Genomic DNA, 19,592 nt, shown 5'->3' with positions numbered 1-19,592 from the left:
CGATAGATCTCGTGTCTTGTCTTGCACTCCAAGATGATCCCTGTACGCCTATATATACTCACCCATGAGGCTCAATAATACATCCAACATATTCCGCATATCTCTCTCCCTCTCTATCTTTCTACAACTTGTGTGATACCTGACCACCATTCCTGCCCCAGTCGTACCGTGTGAGGACTAGGATCCATAAACATTTAACTTAACCACACCCTGCATAGGTGGCATCCACTTCTTACAGATTTTCTGGCAGCCATGAGATGCCGGCTTATCTCGCTTGAACCCCGCCTCATGGGAGACGACCATCTTCCCTTTCTCCGGATCCTTCTTAGGGTGTTGCTTGATGAGTACTAGTGACTCCAGGTAGCTTATCAGGAATCGCCTAGACCCTTCGACCGCTAGTACATGTTATTTGTGAGTAATCTCGTTATGCACATACCAGATACGCCATAGACTTTGTGTACGCTATAGCAAGGCCGATTTTAAACAATCTTGTTGCACTAAATTTGGATTTTTAGCTATCTTTTGCTTTTATTTAAGTTATATCTATCTGTTTTATATATGGTTTGCCTGTTAGGTGTCCACTGGCCTTACCATGTGAAGAGTTAAAATCCGTCATCCGGACAACTTCAAGCTCAACCTGGACAAGACCCTAACCAAATCGTAGTCATCGCTTGTAGTCTTCTGTGCCTCAACTAATGACATCAGAGTTTCACACACTTTTTTGTGTGTGAAAAGTGTGAAAAGTACATTGATATATTCATAATCCTCAGAGCAGTACAAGGAATTTCAGAAGTAATAAAATTCACAAACATGTTCTTGGACCGCTTGTCCGCTTAGCTCTAAAGGCGCACCGCCATCATCACCCCTCCTCACATTGACACCGGGAAAATCTTGTCGTAGTAGCCCCAACCCATAATGACATAACACAGCTTCACACACATAACCTCCCAATCTCCCGTAAAGATAGCTGGCACTTTTTTCCGACAACACTGCATAGAGAACAACATTATATCTGCTCATAATGCCAGTGTAATTCTGTAAAGCTTCAGCGCAATCTGATTCCAAAATAATGAGACGATCAGACAATTGCAGCGCAAACAGAACGCCAGGCTGCAGTGTACTCCCACAGCATTGCGGTGATCAGCACACAAACAAAATGATTTCACCCGTGCTTGCACAACACCGTCCCAGATTCCCAGTACCAGTCATTCCATTCGACAGCATGAACAAAGACCAATCCACATTTAGCTTGACCCATCCAATGTCAGACGGATCCCATGGTTTCTGAACATGCTACAAGGTACACATCGAAACCCACATGCCAAGAGCAGACCATACTGACACAACAATAGCGACATCTCCCTACAACTGCGCAGATCAAATACCAAAAGGCAAACAAACAAACTTTGGTCCGTTACAGATTACAGCATAAAACAATACAACTGAAACATTTCCTTATGTATCCACCAAGCAGCAATTGCTCAAGTGGCCCTTCTCGCACTTTAGTTTTTCTCCGCTATCAGATCAATTAGATTCACCATGCCAGTGGACTTCTCTGGTCCACCATATCATGTCGATAGGGCGCTCATTTTCCCTATTGGACAGGAGCGCACCTTTATTGATTGGCACCCGCCGCTTACTCCCCATTGCATGGGTCAGGGCTATGTATCCGGATGCCACTCAAAATATACCCACCGAATGCATTCATCTGCATGTGTGGGTGGGTGCGTGATGGAAGGACCTGCATCAAGACAATGGATGTAAAAGGAAATTACAGGTTATTCATTCCAATGCTGTTGATGTTTTACTTGCAAAAAGCCAGTCAAAACTCAAAAGTTAGAATTATTCCGGTTACTGATGTACTGACCTGATATTCTCGAAGCCAGGGTTCAATAATCTGTAACCCAATAGCCATTTTCGACACTTGCAAGCTGTGCATGCATGTTGCGAGAGGCTGCATGCAGATACCAGAAGATAAGTAACAGGAAAATTAACCACATTTTACAGAGGAGCAAACAGAAATAAGGATGAAACAAGTACGATGTCAAATTACCACATAAGCTAATATATTCAGGAGCAACATTTAATAACTGGCAACTTTTGGTGGAACAGAGGAGTATTGAGGATGTAATTAAAAGTTAATGTTTCTCCCTGTTTGAAAGCTCAGAAGACCAGGAATTTGGATTAGCCTTCAATTTCCTAGGTATCGCCTGGCTAATTATGTTCGCACTGAAGATCATTCTGGGAGGAGTGTCACACAGGGTTCTGCCCTGGGCATGTCATTGGTAGAGTGCGTTCGTGTGGGCCAGGGTGGCCAGCTGGGTGAGTTTTTATATGGCTGAGAGCTCAACTAAGAGTTGGCATACGAGGTAAACTGTGAACATGGCAGCAAAAGGTTGTACCACAGAGGTTTGGGGCAGCGCCCCACCACCCCCACCCTTCTGTCCCCCATGCTCGATTCTACGGTTCGCCATGGTTTTCTTTTAGAAGTGGAGCGAGAAGGTGCGCAGTGCCATGGTGTGTATGCTTGTGGAGTTTGGTAGTCTGGGCATTAGAGATCTGCAGAACACTAGCTGGTCTCTCTTGATAATATGGCCTTCCAGTTGAGTCGAGCCATCCAAGACTAAGAGCATCTCCAGTCGCGTCCCCCAAACCGTCCCCTAAAGGGATTTGGGGCGCGCCGGACAAAAAATTGTTCCCAGCCGCGCGCCCCAAAGGCCCTTTTTGTCCGGCGCGGCCCAATACGGTGTCCGGCGCCCCGAGCCCATCCCCTCTAGACAGGGGACGCTCCGGGCAAGCCAAACACAACGAAATGAGAGGCGAGTAGGCGCGGGCCCGACGCGTCAGCGGCTCGGACGCTCAACCGCTGCCTACGTAGCGACGGTGCAGTTGCCGGGAAGGGGAACCGTCGCATTGGCAACCGCGTCGACCCGACGCGCGAACCGCTGGCGCGAACTCCGCGGAAGAGCAACCGCCGCTCTCTTTGACTTCTGCGCCGCCGTTTATCCGTGCTCAATAAGACCCGTACATAGGCGCGTTTGGATCTACAACCGGCCGCCATTCATCCAAACCTCTTACGATGAGCGACCTCTTTCAACTTCCATCAGACATCGACAGTGACGGCAAGTCTCCAGGATGGCGCCATTGGTGAGACAGAGTCGCGACGCCCAGCAACGGCGATGATTCCCCGCCGCTGCTGGACAGCGCGGAGGAATGGGAGGCCGTGGAGGAGGAGGCAGAGGAGGAAGGGTCTGCGGAGGCGACGGCGGCGGCCCGGGTGAAGGCGGAGGCGGACGCGAAAGCGAAGGCCAAGGCCAAGGCTAAGGCGAAGGCGAAGGCGCAGCCGGCGAGCACCGTCGACGATGAGGAGGACAAAAGTTCCTCCGACGCGTCAACCGACACCGCCTCTTCGGAAGAGGTGACGAGCAGGAAGCGCCACCATGAGGACGACGGGGCGGGGCCATCAAAAAATTTATATGTAATTTGAAAATTTATATGTAATTTGATTAAGTTTTTTCGAAGTTTTTATATGTAATTTGTTTATGTTGCACCGATTTGAATATTAGTACAGCAATATTAGTACAAAGTTTTCTTCTATCAATTAAAATAAAAATACAGTGTTTTAAAGTTTTGGGGGGGGGGGCGGGCGTTTGAGGGACGCGGTTGGGGAGCGACATCCCCCAAACGCGGCACGAACGAAACACGTCCCCCAAACGCTTGATCCGGCAGCGTTTGGAGGACGGTTTGGGGGGTGCGACTGGAGATGCTCTAAGGCGCAGATCATCGGTGTCATCTGGGCGATGCTCCATGACTACTCAAAGGTACTAATCATTGGTGGCAGGCCACCAATTTCTGGTTGACCAGATGGATTGAGGGGCACTCAATGCCAGAGTTGATGCCAACAGTTCTGGCAGTGGTTGGGACATGCACGGCAGTCTTGCTGTCCGCGCAGTGGTGGAGCAGGGTCACTGGAACCACCGCAGCACTACCCTGAATATCCAAGGTATCTTGGAGATTCTCAACTTGGCAGATATCATCAATCAAATCCAATTGACTGAGGGAACCGAGGACAAGTTCGTGTGGCGCTGGACTTATCCTTGGAAGTAGATGGCACGATCAGCATACGAGAAGTTTTTGCTAGAACGGTAAAGCCAACGCTCTGGGGACAGAACCTGGACTGTGGCGCTTTTGAAATGAAAAAAATATTTTCTTTGCTGGCCTTGGTAAATCGTTGCTCGATGGCACATAGGTTGGCGCCTGAGGTCTGCAGCACCTGCTGGATTGCCCTCTCTGTGACCAGCATGTGTCTTGACCCGTCAGATTTGGTTTCAGGTCCTGCCCGAGTAGCGAGTATGATGCACAGCCAATCATCTCCCAGGACTACTCTGGTGGCTGGACACTGGCGCTAAGCAAAATGGGAGCCAAGGCCAAAGCGTTTCACTCACTCATCACCCTCATGCTGGCATATTTGGCAACATCGCAACTCCTGTGTGTTTGATGCGATGCACCAAAACTGCCAGAATCTGTGTGTTCAATGTGATGCACCAAAACTGCCAGAATCTCTGAAATGACATCGTAACTCCTGGTCCAAGGTTTTGAAGAGGCTGCAGCAGCACTCAAAACTTCTAGCTTATGCTTTGTTTGTTTGTTTCAGCTTTGTAGGTTAGTTCTGTTTTGGTTGTTTAGGCTAGCTCTGTGTTTTCTTTGGCTCCATTCGTAGTTTTTGTAAATTTTGGTGCCTTCTTACCATTTCTCTTCTGATACAAAATTACAAAATTTTGGGTGTTAAATGAAAGGAAGAACTGGCATGCTTCTGTCAGTGTAAAGAATGATTTACCTGAAGATGTTGGTGGTAGATAGCAAAAGGAGCCGAATAGGACAACAGTGGAAGCAAATCAGCAACCAAACTTTCTACTTCATGCCCAGGAGCAGCAACAATCAAACTGCATAACATAAAACCCCATGCGTTAATGGAATAACTAGTTGACTACTGAAGTTGTCTTCTATATCTTATGTACCTGCTAAACCCATGTTCTTTCCAATATTTCATCCTCTCTGGTGATGGTGCTTTTCCTGCTCTAAGTGATTTGGGAGCTATTGAAGTGCCATTACTTCCTTTGCAATCTACAGATCAACATAGCATGAAGAGGATATTGTATTTTTAAAAAAGTTCTTAGTATTAGCTTGATCAATTGCTTACCTAACAAGGAATTGTCACCTCGATTAAGATGCTCATCCATTGCAGGCTCAGCGACTTCTATATCAATTGGCTGTGCTGCCGTTGACTGCGCGTTCTCATCAGACAGTGCTGTATCAACTGGTTGTGCTAGAGTACTCTCATCTGGTACTGCACCAGGTTCGACCACCTCACCTTGAATACTATCAAGGATAGCAGAAGGGGCATCGCCAGAATTTTGCAAGGAGCAGATGTCGCCAAGTCGTGCCTGGAAAATCCTGAATAGCATGTTTATGATAATTATAAATTCAACTCTTGAGCATAACGTGAAATATAATAGTGAAATGCCAGATATTTTGCACTTCAGTTGTGATGTCAACCACTTCATTCTGAATTCTATTTGTATAGTGATAAAAGCAAATTGAACCATGCTAGAATTTCAATTGAGAGAATACAAAAAAGATAAGAGCTACCTGCATAATTCCTGAAATTCTAAATAATGTATTCTCCCAATGAGTGATAGAATTTGTGCAGAAACTACACACTTGGCAAAATATCTTATTTTACAGCTTACATGGTAAAATGCAGTCTTTCACATTATGCTTGTATTCTAAAGGTTCTCTAAAAATTACCTCCTTAAATGTGAAACAATATAGTGCTAAAAAAGGGATTTACCTGCTGGTCATGTCGCCGCTCAAATTATACATTCTTATAATGTCTATGGAGCTGGACGCTGATCCAAGATATGTGCTACATACATATCCTGTACCTATAATAGATAACAGAGAAAATCATTAATAATTGTAACTAACATATGCATTAAATTGTGATGCAAAATACACACGAAAATCAGCTCTAACTTTAACATTAACAAGTATTAATGAACACCTCAATTTGGCGGAGTCAGGTCCCCATAGCTTTCATATTTAGTGGATGTGCTAACTTGTGATAGTATTTACATGCAACAACATTTCTATTGCACATGCCAAGTAAAAAACTGAGAAATATAACCTTCAAGCAGCGTAAGTTGTTAACAGCTAGGTTGAAATAGTGTATTTTGAAAAAGATAAATGGGGCACAATCTGTATACAACAAAATTCCATTCAACTGGATAGCTTAATTTAATACTACTTTTTGGAGTACAAAATATCGACCAGTAACACAAAAGAAAAGCTGAACATACCTCCTAAGCGTTCGGCTACAGCTCCAGCAACTAAACCTCCAACCATGTCAACCACAAGCACATCTGAATATGCACCAACATTGGCCATCGACAACATAAGAGAGAGTGTATCAACTCGCATAAACCTGGGGAACAAAGAAAAGACAGCATAAAGTAAAGTGCTAAGCTATATATACACTTGGCATTGTATATATGCAACCAAATCCAGAAATTAAATATAATAGTGAGAAGGAAAAGATTATTTGGCACTAGCTAGTAATGAAAGGAAAATAGTTTACCCTATCCGAGCAGGGTACTTCTTGAAATATGTCTCACAAATGCTGCAGTATAAAAGGAGCAAAAATATTAGATACTTTTACACACCTTCTAGATATTACATGCTATTTATAATGAACTCCATAGAAAAGGGCAATAGTAGTTTTTCCAAGCGTCACACACTTCACAAATACATGCTACAAAAGAATTTATTTAAAATTATGCCAGCTTTCTGAATAAGTTAAATCCAGTTCATGTGGTAAGCTTTCAAACCAAATGCTGGAGAAGTGATATGTTCTATTCAGAGAAAAATTCCAACCTCCAACCCCACACGACCAACCTAACAATTTAATTTGCAATGCAACCTTTTATGCTGCCACAATTTATTTCATGTCAACCAACCTATACCGTTACTTCTTAAATAAATAGGGGGCCTTAGGTTAAAAAATATTTCACTTTATTCTCCTTGTTTTCCCTCTCTGCCCACTTTATATCTTGATTCATCATGTTTCATGTCATCTTCAGGTTTAAAAAGACATACAAATGGTTGTATTGATGAATGATGATAGCATATATAATCCTTCTGTTGGTGCCTCTATTGAAGATACATAAAGTAGGCAAGTATTAAAAGACGTAGAATTTGCAAGTTGTAGCACACTATCCAGTAAAATCCAGTAGAAGTTGGTGTGACCTAAGGTAAGTTGGGCTATGGAAGTTTAGGCACAACAGACTAGATTGCCAGCATAGAGAGATGGTGGCAGTGTGTGGAAATAGAAAGCAACAGCCTTCATCAATTGTTGAAGCCAAGTTATAAATAAAGCTTTGATTGTTTTCCTACTGGTCCTAAACATTCGTACTCTATGGGAGTTTTCAAACTTCAGTTCATAAGATACCGGTTCACTACAAAGGACCAATCAGAAGATATATCTTTGTACAAGTACATAGAGTTGCATATGCGGTAGCCATACTCATACAGTACCACAAAATTTGATGGTATACGCTTTCAAACAACATGTCTCTTTATGTTGCTACTGCTACTGCTACTGCAAATGAAGTGGCATGCGATACCTTCGGGTGGAGGGGCGCCGCAGAAGCACTTTAGGTGCGTATTTCTTCTGTTTCTTCAGTTTGTATTTCTCCTGCAGTCAAAAGGATTGAATTTAAATCAGCCCTCAGTGTCCTTCAAAACAGTGCGGAACCGACTAGACAATTTAAGTTATACTAACTTGTGAGAACACCGTCTTGTTCCCAAATGTGGAGCTGTTTGCTATCAAGGCTTCCACGATGGTGTCGCCGCTCGCACCCTCCCTATTTGAATCACGTAACATCACATCTTATTAAAACAGAGAGCACCACCTACGGAAAAAAGAGCAATCGAAAGACTGTCGAGTCGTCACCTCTTCATCGCCTCGATGTCCTCGCTCGACAACGTCTGCGCCGTGTTGTTATCGACCAGGGACCTATTGTCCCTGGTCTCAACCGGAGCTTGGCCATTAGCACCATCATCTATACCAATGCGAGCCATTGTTACTAAACATATCTTGGTGAGTAAAGGCATGAATTGGAAAGAAAGAAGAAGCATCCTTGCCTTGAGACGGCGCCTCGGCGGCGCAGGGGACGAGGCCGGCGGGCCCGACGCGGAAGAGGGAGCCGAAGGGGCGGCCCACGAGCGGCTGCAGCGAGCAGCTCTTGTCCCCTATCTTCACCGTCCTGCGCCAGCACACACAAACAAAAAGATGTTAGCCCGACGGCGCCAGCTAGGGTTTTGGAGCAAAAAGATAAGGAGGGGGAGGGAGAGGGTACGGACGCGCCGGGGGTGAGGCGGAAGAAGGCGAGGCGGTCGCCGTCGTTGATGTCGAGGAGGACGCTGCAGCCCTCCCACGCCTCCCGCGGTATCACCGGCGTCGGCGGCGTCGCCGGCGGCGCCATTGGAGCTTGGGAGGGAGAGACGGACAGAGGCAGACGGGGTTTAAGGTGCGGGCCGGTTGCCTAAAGCAATTCGAGTCTGGGCCGGTTTCGGATACAACGATGGGCCGTAACGGGCCTCGGCCCATCAGCGGTGCCAGTAAGCCGAGCCCATCGTCGAGAACCCAAACCAAATCTCCGATTCGTCGCCGTCGGCTCCGGCTCCGGCGAAACCCTAGTGCCCCTCGCTCCGCAGCCATGGTGAGTAGACTACGACCTTCCTAGATGATTGGTGCTCCGGATCCACCTGACGCGCGCGCGGTGCTTTGTGCTCAGGAGAAGCGCGGCAGGAGGGAAGCGGAGGAGGACGATGACGAGGAGTTCCGGCTGCCGAGGAGCCACCGGCCGGTGGAGAACCTGGACACGGAGGGGCTGGAGCAGGCGTCCGTCGACACGCAGCTCAGCTCCTCCAACGTCGGCTTCAAGCTCATGCAGAAGATGGGGTGGAAGGGCAAGGGGCTCGGCAAGAACGAGCAAGGTTCGCTGCTCCAACCCTCTCTTCTACACCACACACACTACTCGAGCATCACTATGCTTCGGCTTAGTTGATTTATTATTGGTTCCTTACTTGTCTTAGCAACTGGCTCAATTGGTCGGTCCGCATCATGGAAGAACCCCTGGTTCTGTGCTGGCTAATCATCCTTGCTTCAAACTGTGTCCTAGTCATCGTTGTCCAACTCGTCTGTTCTGCTAGACCACACTCCTCGAGAGCGTCATCATGCTTTGGTTCGGTTATAATTTGTCGGTTCCTTGTCTTGGCAATTGGCATAGTTGTTACAAACTTGTTCCAGCGATGCAAAGGAACATCTGGTTTCCTGCTCGTCGATCACCATTGTTTCAAGCTGTGTTGTCGTCGTATTCAAACTCACCATTTAATTACTAGTTGGAATGGCATAGTAATTAGTAGAAACAGTCCGTGTTCATGTTGTCTCAGCTACAGGACCCAATAGCATAAGTTCAGTTCTGCTGGTTCTGTTTGTTTATTCAGAGCACCATGTTAGTTTCTTGTGGGTTTCATGAATTTTAATCTTGTGCCCTATCTGCTTGCTACACTTCTCGAGCATCAGCGTGCTTGCTTTAGTTCACTTGTCGCTTCCTTGTCCTACCAATTGGCCCAGTTGTTACAACTGTGCTTCTGTGCTGCTCAATCGTTCTAATTTCAAACTACATCGACATCATTCTCAAACTCATCGTCGGTTAGTCATAGTGATGACATAATTAGCAGAAACAGTAGCTCAAGACATAACAGAGGTTGTTGTTATTGTCGCAGCTGCAGGAATTATATATCATAATAATGGCGATTGTGCTGGTTTTGTTAGCTCGCTGACTACCATTTAGGCAAGTTAAGCGCGAATAGTTTTGTGTTTGGACAAATGGGTTATCATTCGCCAATGCAATAGTGTCCATACTGCTGCCATACAAGTCAGTTTCCCTGTTTGAGAGCTGCCTGGACTAAGTTTGGAGTGCTGTGGACAAATAAAAGCAACCTGTAATGCCAGAAGCTCCCGTCACAATTTAGTCTCTGACTCTTTTAATGCTCTGAGGGATATAAATATGCCACCGCCACTCCAGCACACAACTGTTCTACTCTATAAAAATCCAAGAGGATTAATCTGCAGTAGCTTGCTTGTCAACATAAGTGACCAGAGCATATCTGGTACTTTATATGACTGAAACATGGAGGATTTTCTGTCTTCTGTTCACATCTCAGATGATACTTTATTCTTTCTCCATGACCTTCCATAGAAGGTTTGCAATCTAGCATTGTGTTCTAGTTCCTGCGCCTCAAGGATACATTTCCTTGTTCTGATGCAGGTATACTCGAGCCCATAAAAGCTGGTATCCGGGATGCAAAATTAGGAGTGGGGAAGCAAGAGCAGGATGACTTCTTCACATCGGAGGACAATGTTCAGAGAAAGAGATTAAACATTGAACTTGAGGAGACTGAAGAGCATGTTAAGAAACGCGAGGTGCGCAATCATACACTGAGTGCTGATTTCTGTATTTTATGTTGAGATTCTTCTGGCTTGGTGCTTCAGCTGTGAAAATTGATCGGCACTACATACCACCTAAGCTGGTGTGCCATTTGGATATGGAGTTCCTAGCATCAACCCTCATAAATTTTGAGCTTCTTGTGCACTTTTTATTTGGTGGTTTCTTTTTTCCTGCTTGGTGCAAATCATGACAATCCAGGTCACAGCAGAACGTGAGCAGAAAATCCGCAGTGAGGTTAAGGAGATACAGAAGACCTTCTTTTGCAGCCTCTGTAATAAGCAGTACAAGCTGGCATATGAATTTGAGAGTCATCTTAGCTCATATGACCATAATCATCGGAAGGTAATGCATTGTATACAATAGGTCATTGAATCTATCTTTAACTGATCTTTAAGTTGTGAATAATTTGATTTTTATGCTGCATGTGCATCTTTGTCTCTCATCCTTATGTATCACTTTCCATCTAACACTTTCTATCATTCTGGTTGTGCAGAGATTTAAGGAAATGAAAGAAATGCAGAACAGCAGCAACAGCAACCGTGATGACAGGCAGAAACGTGAGCAACAGCGAGAAGAGAAGGAAATGGCCAAATTTGCCCAGCTGTAACTACTCCATACTTAATCTTTATAAAAAAAACATGATGATGGTGCTAGTTTTTCTTAGGAATGCATTGAATGTTTATCAAAATTGGTAATATTTTCCTTGATTAAACTCCAGGGCAGATGCTCATAGAAAGCAGCAGCAACTGAAGCAAGAACAGCCAGAGATCTCGGGAGAGAAAGCCACGTCAAAGCCTGCCGCTGGCAATCAGGATCAGCGTCAAACGTTGAAGTTTGGCTTCTCCAAAATGGCCCCTTCGAAGGTGAGCTTTATTTCAACTGATATGGCGCTTTATGGAAGTAAATATAATTGTGCTTGCATTCTGATAACTCTAAGCTGAGCTTGAACATGTGCTCCTGCTTCAGAAACAACATTTTTCACAATGCGAAAAATCCCGAAAATATACCACATGCACATGTCACAAATAGTATGAGGACTCTTGAAAATTGCATGCAAATATATACAGTTTTTTCTGTACAAAAAAGAAATAAGAAATCCATTGCTCAAATAGTCACCCTTTTAGCCTCTTGTCCCTGTCTTCTTTTTGCAGACACACCAATGTACTCGTTTTGAACATAATGTTTGTTTTGGAATATTTTGGCAACTACAAATACGCGTAGGTTTTTTTCTCGATCTAAAGAGAGCAGATGGTCTAATGAATAAAAAAATGTTTCTGCTTGCATTCAGGCATTTGTGATTTGAACTTCACTGAATTTTTTGTACTCTTACTTACTGCACTAGTAGGAAAACCCTTATAGGCGATGCTTAGTTCTGTGGCGCACCGTTTAAAATGCGCCACAGAAAGTTATTTTGTGCCGCACCAGACACGGTGCGTCACAGAAATAGCTTAATTTTGTGGCGCACCAGGGATCCATGCGCCACAGAAATTTGGTGGGGCCAACCCCAATCATTGGTTTCACTATTTACGTGGCGCACGAGATCACGTGCGCCACGTAAATAAGACATTCCGTGGCGCACTCGGCCCAGTGCGCCACCGAATTAAGACTTTACGTAGGCGCATTGTTCCCGGTGCGCCACCGAACTAAGACTTTCCGTGGCGCACGTCGGATGGTGCGCCACGAAAGCCTTATTTACGTGGCGCACATGAGTTCCATGCAACTCCACCCCCGTGGATCGCCTTTTTAACCTCTGTAAAAAAAAAAATAGATAAAAATTTCAAAAAATAAATCCCTTCAAGATGCCTATGTATTATGTCATCTTTTACCACTGAGAATTAACAAACAATAATTTCGACTTTTTTGCAAAATTGCGTGGAAAAATCATCAAAGCTGGATTTCACGGTTGCATACGAACTCGAAAAAAAAACGCATAATATATCAAAATGTTCCCACGAAAAATCTACATCCGAATTCACCGGGGCTTGCCCGGTTGGACAATTTTTAGAATCCCAAAATTCGAAAAGAGTAAAAAGTTACGGCCAGTTAAAGATTTTTTGCTGCAAAATACAAAAAAAAAAAAGAAAAAAAAATTCTGTGGCGCACCAAGTGCCCATGCGCCACAGAAATAACGTTCGAAATTTGAAATGTCTGGCGCCCACTTCTCCTTCTCTCCTCCATTTCTCCACTTCTCCCCTTCTCCCATTCTCCACTTCTCCCCTTCTCCTCCTCTCCTCTTCTCTTCCTCTCCTCTACTTCTCCACTTCTCCCCTTCTCCTCCTCTCCTCTTCTCTTCCTCTCCTCCACTTCTCCACTTCTCCTCTCTCCTCTCCTACTCCGGCGACCAACTCCGACGACCAACAACTCCGGCGAACTACTCCGACGAACTACTCCGGCGACCTACTACGGCGACCACGACCAACACCTCCTCCGGCGACCACCTCCTCCACCACCACCACCACCACCACCACCACCACCTCCTCCTCCTCCTCCTCCTCCTCTACCACCACCACCACCACCACCACCACCACCACCACCTCCTCCTCCTCCTCCTCTACCACCACCACCACCACCACCACCACCACCACCTCCACCTCCACCTCCTATTCCACCACCACCACCTCCTCCGGCCGGCCTCATCCTCCACCCACCCACCCACCCCACCCACCTCCGGCGACCTTGCAGAAAAATTTTAAAAAAAAATCGGCGGCCCCAGATCTAGATCTAGATCTAGATCTGGCCGCCACTTTTTTTGAAATTTTAAAAAAAATTCTGTGGCGCACCGGCGGTGGTGCGCCACGAAATAAGACTTCTGTTTCGTGGCGCACCACCGTCCGGTGCGCCACGTAATAAGCTTTCTGTGGCGCATTGGCTGGTGCGCCACAGAATCCTTATTTTTGTGGCGAGAATTCTGTGGCGCACCACCCATGCGCCACAGAATGTGTTTTTGGTGCGCCACTGATGAGGCTTTTCCTACTAGTGCTGTTCACATGTTGTCTTCAGTTAAAGTCACTGTATATGTATCATGCTAGCGCCAAATGGCCAATTATTTTCAGTGCATTGTTTAATTGTCAATTCTGTAGACCACACTATCTCTTAAAGTGAGCCCTCCTTTCTATAAATTTATAGGCTCCTGTTGGCAACGTCAGCAAGAAACAGAAGATCGCCACGAAAGTTCCTTCAGTCTTCGGAAATGACAGCGACGATGAAGCATAATCTTTATTTGCCCTCCCATGATGACACACACACAAGGGGAAATGTATGCTTTGTAGATTCCTGTAAGCTATCCCTGAGAACATTCAGTGTATGTAATGTCTTGCCCATGCCGCTGGTTTGACCAGACATGGATAGCGGCATCTTCGACAATCCCATCAACCGACAGAAACTTCAGACGTGTATCAGCATACATTGTAAGAGCGACTCTGTTTGTACTTTTCACTTGGTACATTCAGTCCTGGCAATTAGATAACGCCACTGGGGCATCCTTGTATCGTCATTGTTGGACTTGTGTGTAACACAACATGGTATTCAGAGTTGGCAGTGCACCTGTTACTGTTGAGCATATGATGAAATTCTGGTTAAGAAAAGCGCAGCTGGATTTTTCAAGCGACTGTGTTATCTCAAGTTTTGCTAGCAGAACAGATGGCCAGGTGCGTGATGAAAGCGAAAAATGGCTTGTTGATGGAGCAGCTGGCCGGACAGATATTAGTTCCGTCTGTACATTTAACAAGACAGACATGTTAGAGCATCTCCACCCCCCAAATAGGCATCGGCAGGGACGCTGGCATAGCCGTATGGGGAGCGCTAGCACAACATCCTCTATTTGGGGATGCTGTTCCCACACCGACACCCCTATACGGCAGTTGGTTAGCATCTTTTGAGTAGAAATTTGGTGCCGGCGCTCCTATCGAAACCCTTCGCATAGGGATCCTTTCGGAAGTGCTGGCGCTTTGATGGAGCTCCATAACATGACGATGTTTTCTGGGAAGCGTTGGCGCGGGTGCTGGAGCTCTATTGGAAACGCGGGTCGAGATGATCTTACGCTCTCGTGCCTGCAACCCATATCTGACATTACCTGCAGCCAAACCAGTGGTAGCAAAATCACAAAAAGACATTTTCTCACGTAGACAGTACTTGTGAGAACTGAGAAGCAAAGTCCGAAGAAAGAAGTGCAAGAAATATATATCGGGACTAACCATTCATCTTACCAGCTACACAATGCCAGGAGAAGGTCGGCCTCACACATGGAAGGCACTTTAACTGAAATAAGGCGTGGAAAACGTCGTAACTGAAAGAAAGAAAAAAATGCGACATTTACTCAGGTCTTATGCTGGCTATACAGATTCAAGTCGAGGCAATGGAGTATCTTGTGCTATAGTGGGAGTAACATAGCTAGTAACAGCACACATCTCAAGGCATTTTGGTGACATGGCATGCTAATAAATGAAGAAAGAGAGTGAGGTGGTAACTAGCTATGTTACCATAACATCACACACCCCAAGGTAAAAATGAGTCTACAACATAATAAATGATACAATGCATGACATCACATATAAGTTACTACCCACTATGAAGGTAGTAACCTAGACTAGTAACATCGTATATGTTACTAGTCTAAATTACTCCCCACTATGACCGGCCTTATAGTGGGAGTAACATAGCTAGTAACATCACACATCTCAAGACATTTTGGTGACATGGCATGATAATAAATGAAGAAAAAGAGTGAGGTGGTAACTATAGCTATGTTACCATAACATCACACTTTTCAAGACAAGATGAATCTACAATCTAATAAATATAACATGCATGACATCACATATAAGTAACTATCCACTATGGAGGTACTAACATAAGGTACTCCCTCCGTCCCAGTTCGCAAGGCAAAGTTTTCAAATATCTTGACCCAAGGTGAATTCTCATTGGCTCTAAATTTGCACGTTAAAACATGCAAAAGCTTTGCCTTTCATATGCATGGAGTACTAGTGTGCGGTGGTTTCACATGCATGGAGTACTAGTGCGTGGTGGGAGATGAAAAGAGGAGTGTTTGCATGCAAAAATGAATTAGTTTGCTCCCACATTAAATGCAAAATGTGCCTAGGAGGTAAGGGATTTTGGGACAAATATTTTTTAGGAATTTGCCTTGCGAACTGGGACAGATGGAGTAGTAACATTCATCATGTTACTACTCTATGTTATTCCCCACTATGACTAGTCTTATAACCTGCTGAATCAGTGTTATTGTAATTGCTCTAATGGGAAGTTGAATCATGTGCTAATCAATGCGGTATGCGGAAGGGATGGGAAATGGAACCCGAACCGGCTGCTAACAGGGCTCGTGCAAATTAACGTGGCTGCACCAAATCGTACAGTAGAATTCTTTGTAGCCCGAGATTGCTATTTAGATATACTTAGAAGATTGTATTTTTATATTACATAAACACATCAACTTTAAGAAATCTAGTACCAAAACTAAATTAATAAAGCGCCATGTCCTCAAAAACAGAAACGTAGACAACGATTGTTTCACATGAACTGGTCTTGGAGAATTTTTTTTTTCCATGGGTGGTGCGGCATCAGCCAAAGAATGCTGGCGACGGGCGGCGAGCCTCCCCATTGTCCCCAACCACGGCTCAAGGCTGGATGTGGCTAGGATGCAGGCCACGGGCGAAAATAGTACGTAGTCTCAAAATTCGTAATTCTATGCTCCAAAAAATTTGAAAAATGATTTTGCGGATAGAGGACGCACATACGTACGTGCGTGCTAGTTTTCATAGTCAAATTTAAAAATTATGTAATCTGGTCTTCGGATCCAGACTCGAATGTTCAGAGAATGTGCAGATATGTACATGGTCGCCGCCTCGCCGGCACTTACTCGTAGACGCCTCCTTCGGTCTGGTGTGGTCCTTCCGTTCACTCGTCGACACTAAGGCATGCCTGGGCAAACGGCACGTTGCCTTGTACCGTCCAGGAGTTGAAGTCGGCCTATGGAGTACCCTATGTTGGTCATGGCACGGCCTTGAAGCAAGGCGAGTTTTATAGTTGTTTTGTAAATTGTGGGGCGTATGTTTGTATCGTGTTGCCTGTTTGCTCGTTGCTTATCTCTCCTATGATATCCTTGAAACAAAAGTTTAATCTTATTTAAGGAGGGTAAATCGTCAAAGATGAAACTAAATGAGGGGCAAAAAGAAAATTCAAGTTCCCCGCTTACAGAAAAGTCCCCGTTGCTCGCCTCTCCCAGCGACCCGCCGCCGCCGCCTCTCAGTCTCAGGTCGCGCCGCCCGCCCCCGCTGCCTCCTCCAGCCTGACTCCCCTGCAAAGAGCTCGGCTGCCGCCTGCAAGACTGCTAGCTGTTGCCCCTCTGCACCGACTCCTTCGCCGCCACCTCCAGCCCGTGCACCTCCTCCGGCCGGAAGAGTTTCTCCACCGTGAGAGCCTCCTGCAGCCCGAGCACAGCCTACATCCACCGTGCTGGCCGCTCTCTCCCCCGGTGAGCTGCCGACATTTTCTTTTCCTATGTATCCCATTGGAACAGAGGTAGTACCACTGGAGTTACATTGTCTGCCTGCCTGCCTGCCTGTACAAGCGGGAGATTGAAGATCCCCTCCTCGTTCTTGTGCCCAACCAACCAATTGAAATCACCATCTGATGAAAGATTGGTTCTCTGTACTACAATATTTTGGTCTGCTGGAAAGTTCCTTTGCGTTGCAGACGATCCATGTCCACTCAAGTAAACGTTTAAAGGGGCCCCTGCGCGTTCACTACCCCAGTTTGGTAGATTAGGTTAGCATTGCTAGCAGTAGGGCAGCTGATCGTTAACAGCGTCATGAACTGGGGCAATCTTTTTTGTTTGCTGAAACAAATGCAACTCTGCAACCTCTTTTTAAGCACAGTTTCTGTATCTTTTTTGCTCAGGTGATGCAGCGGTTTCGCCGGGCAGTATCGCAGACTGCTGCAGTCTAGTTACTGTTTGTGACCAGCGAGCCGCACTCTGTTTCCTGGGAGAAGCGGCGCGCGCCCGGCGACACCTTAAACGAGTGGATCTTTGTCTCTGTCCGGACACCGGTTCGAGCGTGCGTTTGCAGGCAGGAGCCGATCAGGTTCGCCACCTTATTAGCTCATTCATCTCGGCTCCGAAACTTTGGATGTGAACGGTGACTGTATTTTGGATCCGATTGCAGGTTTGGTCATGCCGTCGTTCACTGGTGTATCCGTTATCACCGATGGAAATCTCTCCACCACCTTGGCCGTGAATGCCGGCACTGACAGCGGGTACCACCTACTTGTGGTCAACGACTACTCACGAACCGTACAAGAGAAACCCAACGGCAAGAGCATCATGTCTGGGCCTTTCGTGGTAGGAGGCCATAAATGGTGCATCTATTACTGTCCTAACGGTGAGGAGTCGGGTTCTTCCGACTTCATTTCTCTCGTCCTAAGCCGTGACGACGACGATATGGAAGAGGCTGTGGAGGCCAAGTTCGATTTTAGCTTTGTTGACCAGGTTGAGTATCAAAATCCAATATACATCCGTGCAATTGAAACATTCAGCTTCTCCAGCGAATCTAGTTTTTGGGGCTCCTTCAAATTTATGAGAAGAGATGCCCTTGAACGATCGGCTTACCTGAAGGATGATTGTTTCACCATCCGGTGTGACATCATGGTTTGCAATGATCTCAACACTTCCAAGGATGCTGATGGCGCCCTGTCTGACATACATAATCATTTTAACAATCTCCTTCAAAATAAGATGGGTGCTGATGTGACATTTGAGGTCAGCGGTGAGACCTTCGCTGCACACCGATGTGTGCTTGCAGCTCGATCAAAAGTCTTCATGGCACAACTTTTTGGCCCCATGACGGAGGGCACTACGTCTACTGTTATACGGATCAAAGATATGGAAGCAAGAGTGTTTGCGGCTTTGCTTAGCTTCATATACACAGATTCATTTCCTGACAAATACAACATAGAGAATGAAGAAAGACAAGAAGTGGAGGAACAGGTAAACGATGTAATGTGGCTGCAATGGCTGCAAGAGTTGTTTGTAGCAGCAGACAGATATGATATTCAGCAGCTCAAGTTCTTATGTGAAAAGCATTTGTCCGAGCACATAAGTGTGAACTCGGTGGCATCCACTCTTTCTTTGGCTGAGCAGCACCACTGCTGCAGATTGAAGGAGGTGTGCTTGAATTTTATCCAAGTCCAATCTCGCCCATGTTTGGAGAAAATAATGGCGACTGATGGCTGGGAGTATACCACGACCTATCCCTCTCTTCTGAAGGAGCTCATTGCCAAGCTTGCGTCCAATCAGAAGAAGAACAATAAGAGGAAGCGATAGAGGATATAATGAGGCTGTAAGACCTGAAGTAACACTGTTATGCATATATGGGATGAGATCCTAGGTAGATGCTAGTCTGCATGTCTTTTATTTTTTCATCATGTCGTTTGCCTATCTGCTGAACTAGAAAGATCCAACATATTGGCAAATATGAAATTCGATGGTAATGTCAGGTGTAAGCATATATGTGCGGACGACACAATTATCATACTTCCAGCAAATAGAGCACAACTCAGTAATCTCCAATCCATTCTTCAGGCTTATGCCCAGTGCACAGGTTTAAAAATAAACTTTCACAAGTCTCAGATGATTCCATTAAATATCAGTGATGCTCAAGCTCATGATCTGGCTCAGGTTCTTGGATGCCAAGTTGGCTCTATGCCATTCACTTATCTAGGCTTACCCGTTGGTACAACTAGACCCACAGTAGCTGAGCTAATGCCTCTTGTAGACAGAGTTGAAAGAAGGTTGACTAGTACAGCAATTTGGCTCACTTACGGTGGCAGAGTAACCTTTATTAACTCCGCACTTTCTCCGCTCATTATTTATGCCTTATGTGTCCTTAAAATCCCCTTGCAAATTATTGAGTTCATTGATAGAGCTAGGAGACACTGCCTTTGGAGGAAAACCGAAGATAGAGATGAGAAGACATACTCTTTGGCGGCATGGGATTTGGTATGTCA

At 45.5% G+C, this 19,592-nt stretch overlaps 3 protein-coding genes across 3 annotated transcripts; 2 read left to right on the top strand and 1 right to left on the bottom strand.

Annotated features, from left to right (window-relative positions):
* Positions 1–768: 768 nt before the first annotated feature.
* LOC124675622 (tRNA (adenine(58)-N(1))-methyltransferase non-catalytic subunit trm6-like) lies at positions 769–8,543 on the bottom strand. Its single transcript, XM_047211688.1, has 13 exons — positions 8,422–8,543; positions 8,203–8,324; positions 8,012–8,120; positions 7,841–7,922; positions 7,683–7,753; positions 6,638–6,679; positions 6,360–6,484; positions 5,852–5,945; positions 5,201–5,454; positions 5,019–5,124; positions 4,838–4,943; positions 1,868–1,954; positions 769–1,741 (listed from the first exon to the last, which is right to left on the bottom strand). The coding sequence occupies exons 1-13, from the start codon at positions 8,541–8,543 to the stop codon at positions 1,637–1,639; spliced, it is 1,425 nt and encodes a 474-aa protein (XP_047067644.1). The 3' UTR covers positions 769–1,636.
* A 199-nt stretch (positions 8,544–8,742) lies between these two features.
* LOC124676987 (G patch domain-containing protein 8-like) lies at positions 8,743–13,972 on the top strand. The gene is made up of 7 exons (XM_047212996.1): positions 8,743–8,780; positions 8,856–9,057; positions 10,395–10,549; positions 10,773–10,916; positions 11,068–11,177; positions 11,293–11,437; positions 13,701–13,972. Exons 1-7 carry the CDS (start codon positions 8,778–8,780, stop codon positions 13,785–13,787), a joined length of 846 nt encoding a protein of 281 aa, XP_047068952.1. The 5' UTR covers positions 8,743–8,777; the 3' UTR covers positions 13,788–13,972.
* A 3,788-nt stretch (positions 13,973–17,760) lies between these two features.
* On the top strand, positions 17,761–19,078 carry LOC124669233 (BTB/POZ and MATH domain-containing protein 2-like). Its single transcript, XM_047205892.1, has one exon. The coding sequence runs from the start codon at positions 17,761–17,763 to the stop codon at positions 18,907–18,909; it is 1,149 nt and encodes a 382-aa protein (XP_047061848.1). The 3' UTR covers positions 18,910–19,078.
* Positions 19,079–19,592: the final 514 nt, after the last annotated feature.

The sequence above is a fragment of the Lolium rigidum genome, chromosome 7 (assembly GCF_022539505.1).
Source record: "Lolium rigidum isolate FL_2022 chromosome 7, APGP_CSIRO_Lrig_0.1, whole genome shotgun sequence".
NCBI classification, from domain to species: domain Eukaryota; kingdom Viridiplantae; phylum Streptophyta; class Magnoliopsida; order Poales; family Poaceae; genus Lolium; species Lolium rigidum.
Note: the sequence above shows the minus strand (reverse complement) of the source record. Positions and strands in the feature narration are given on the sequence as shown.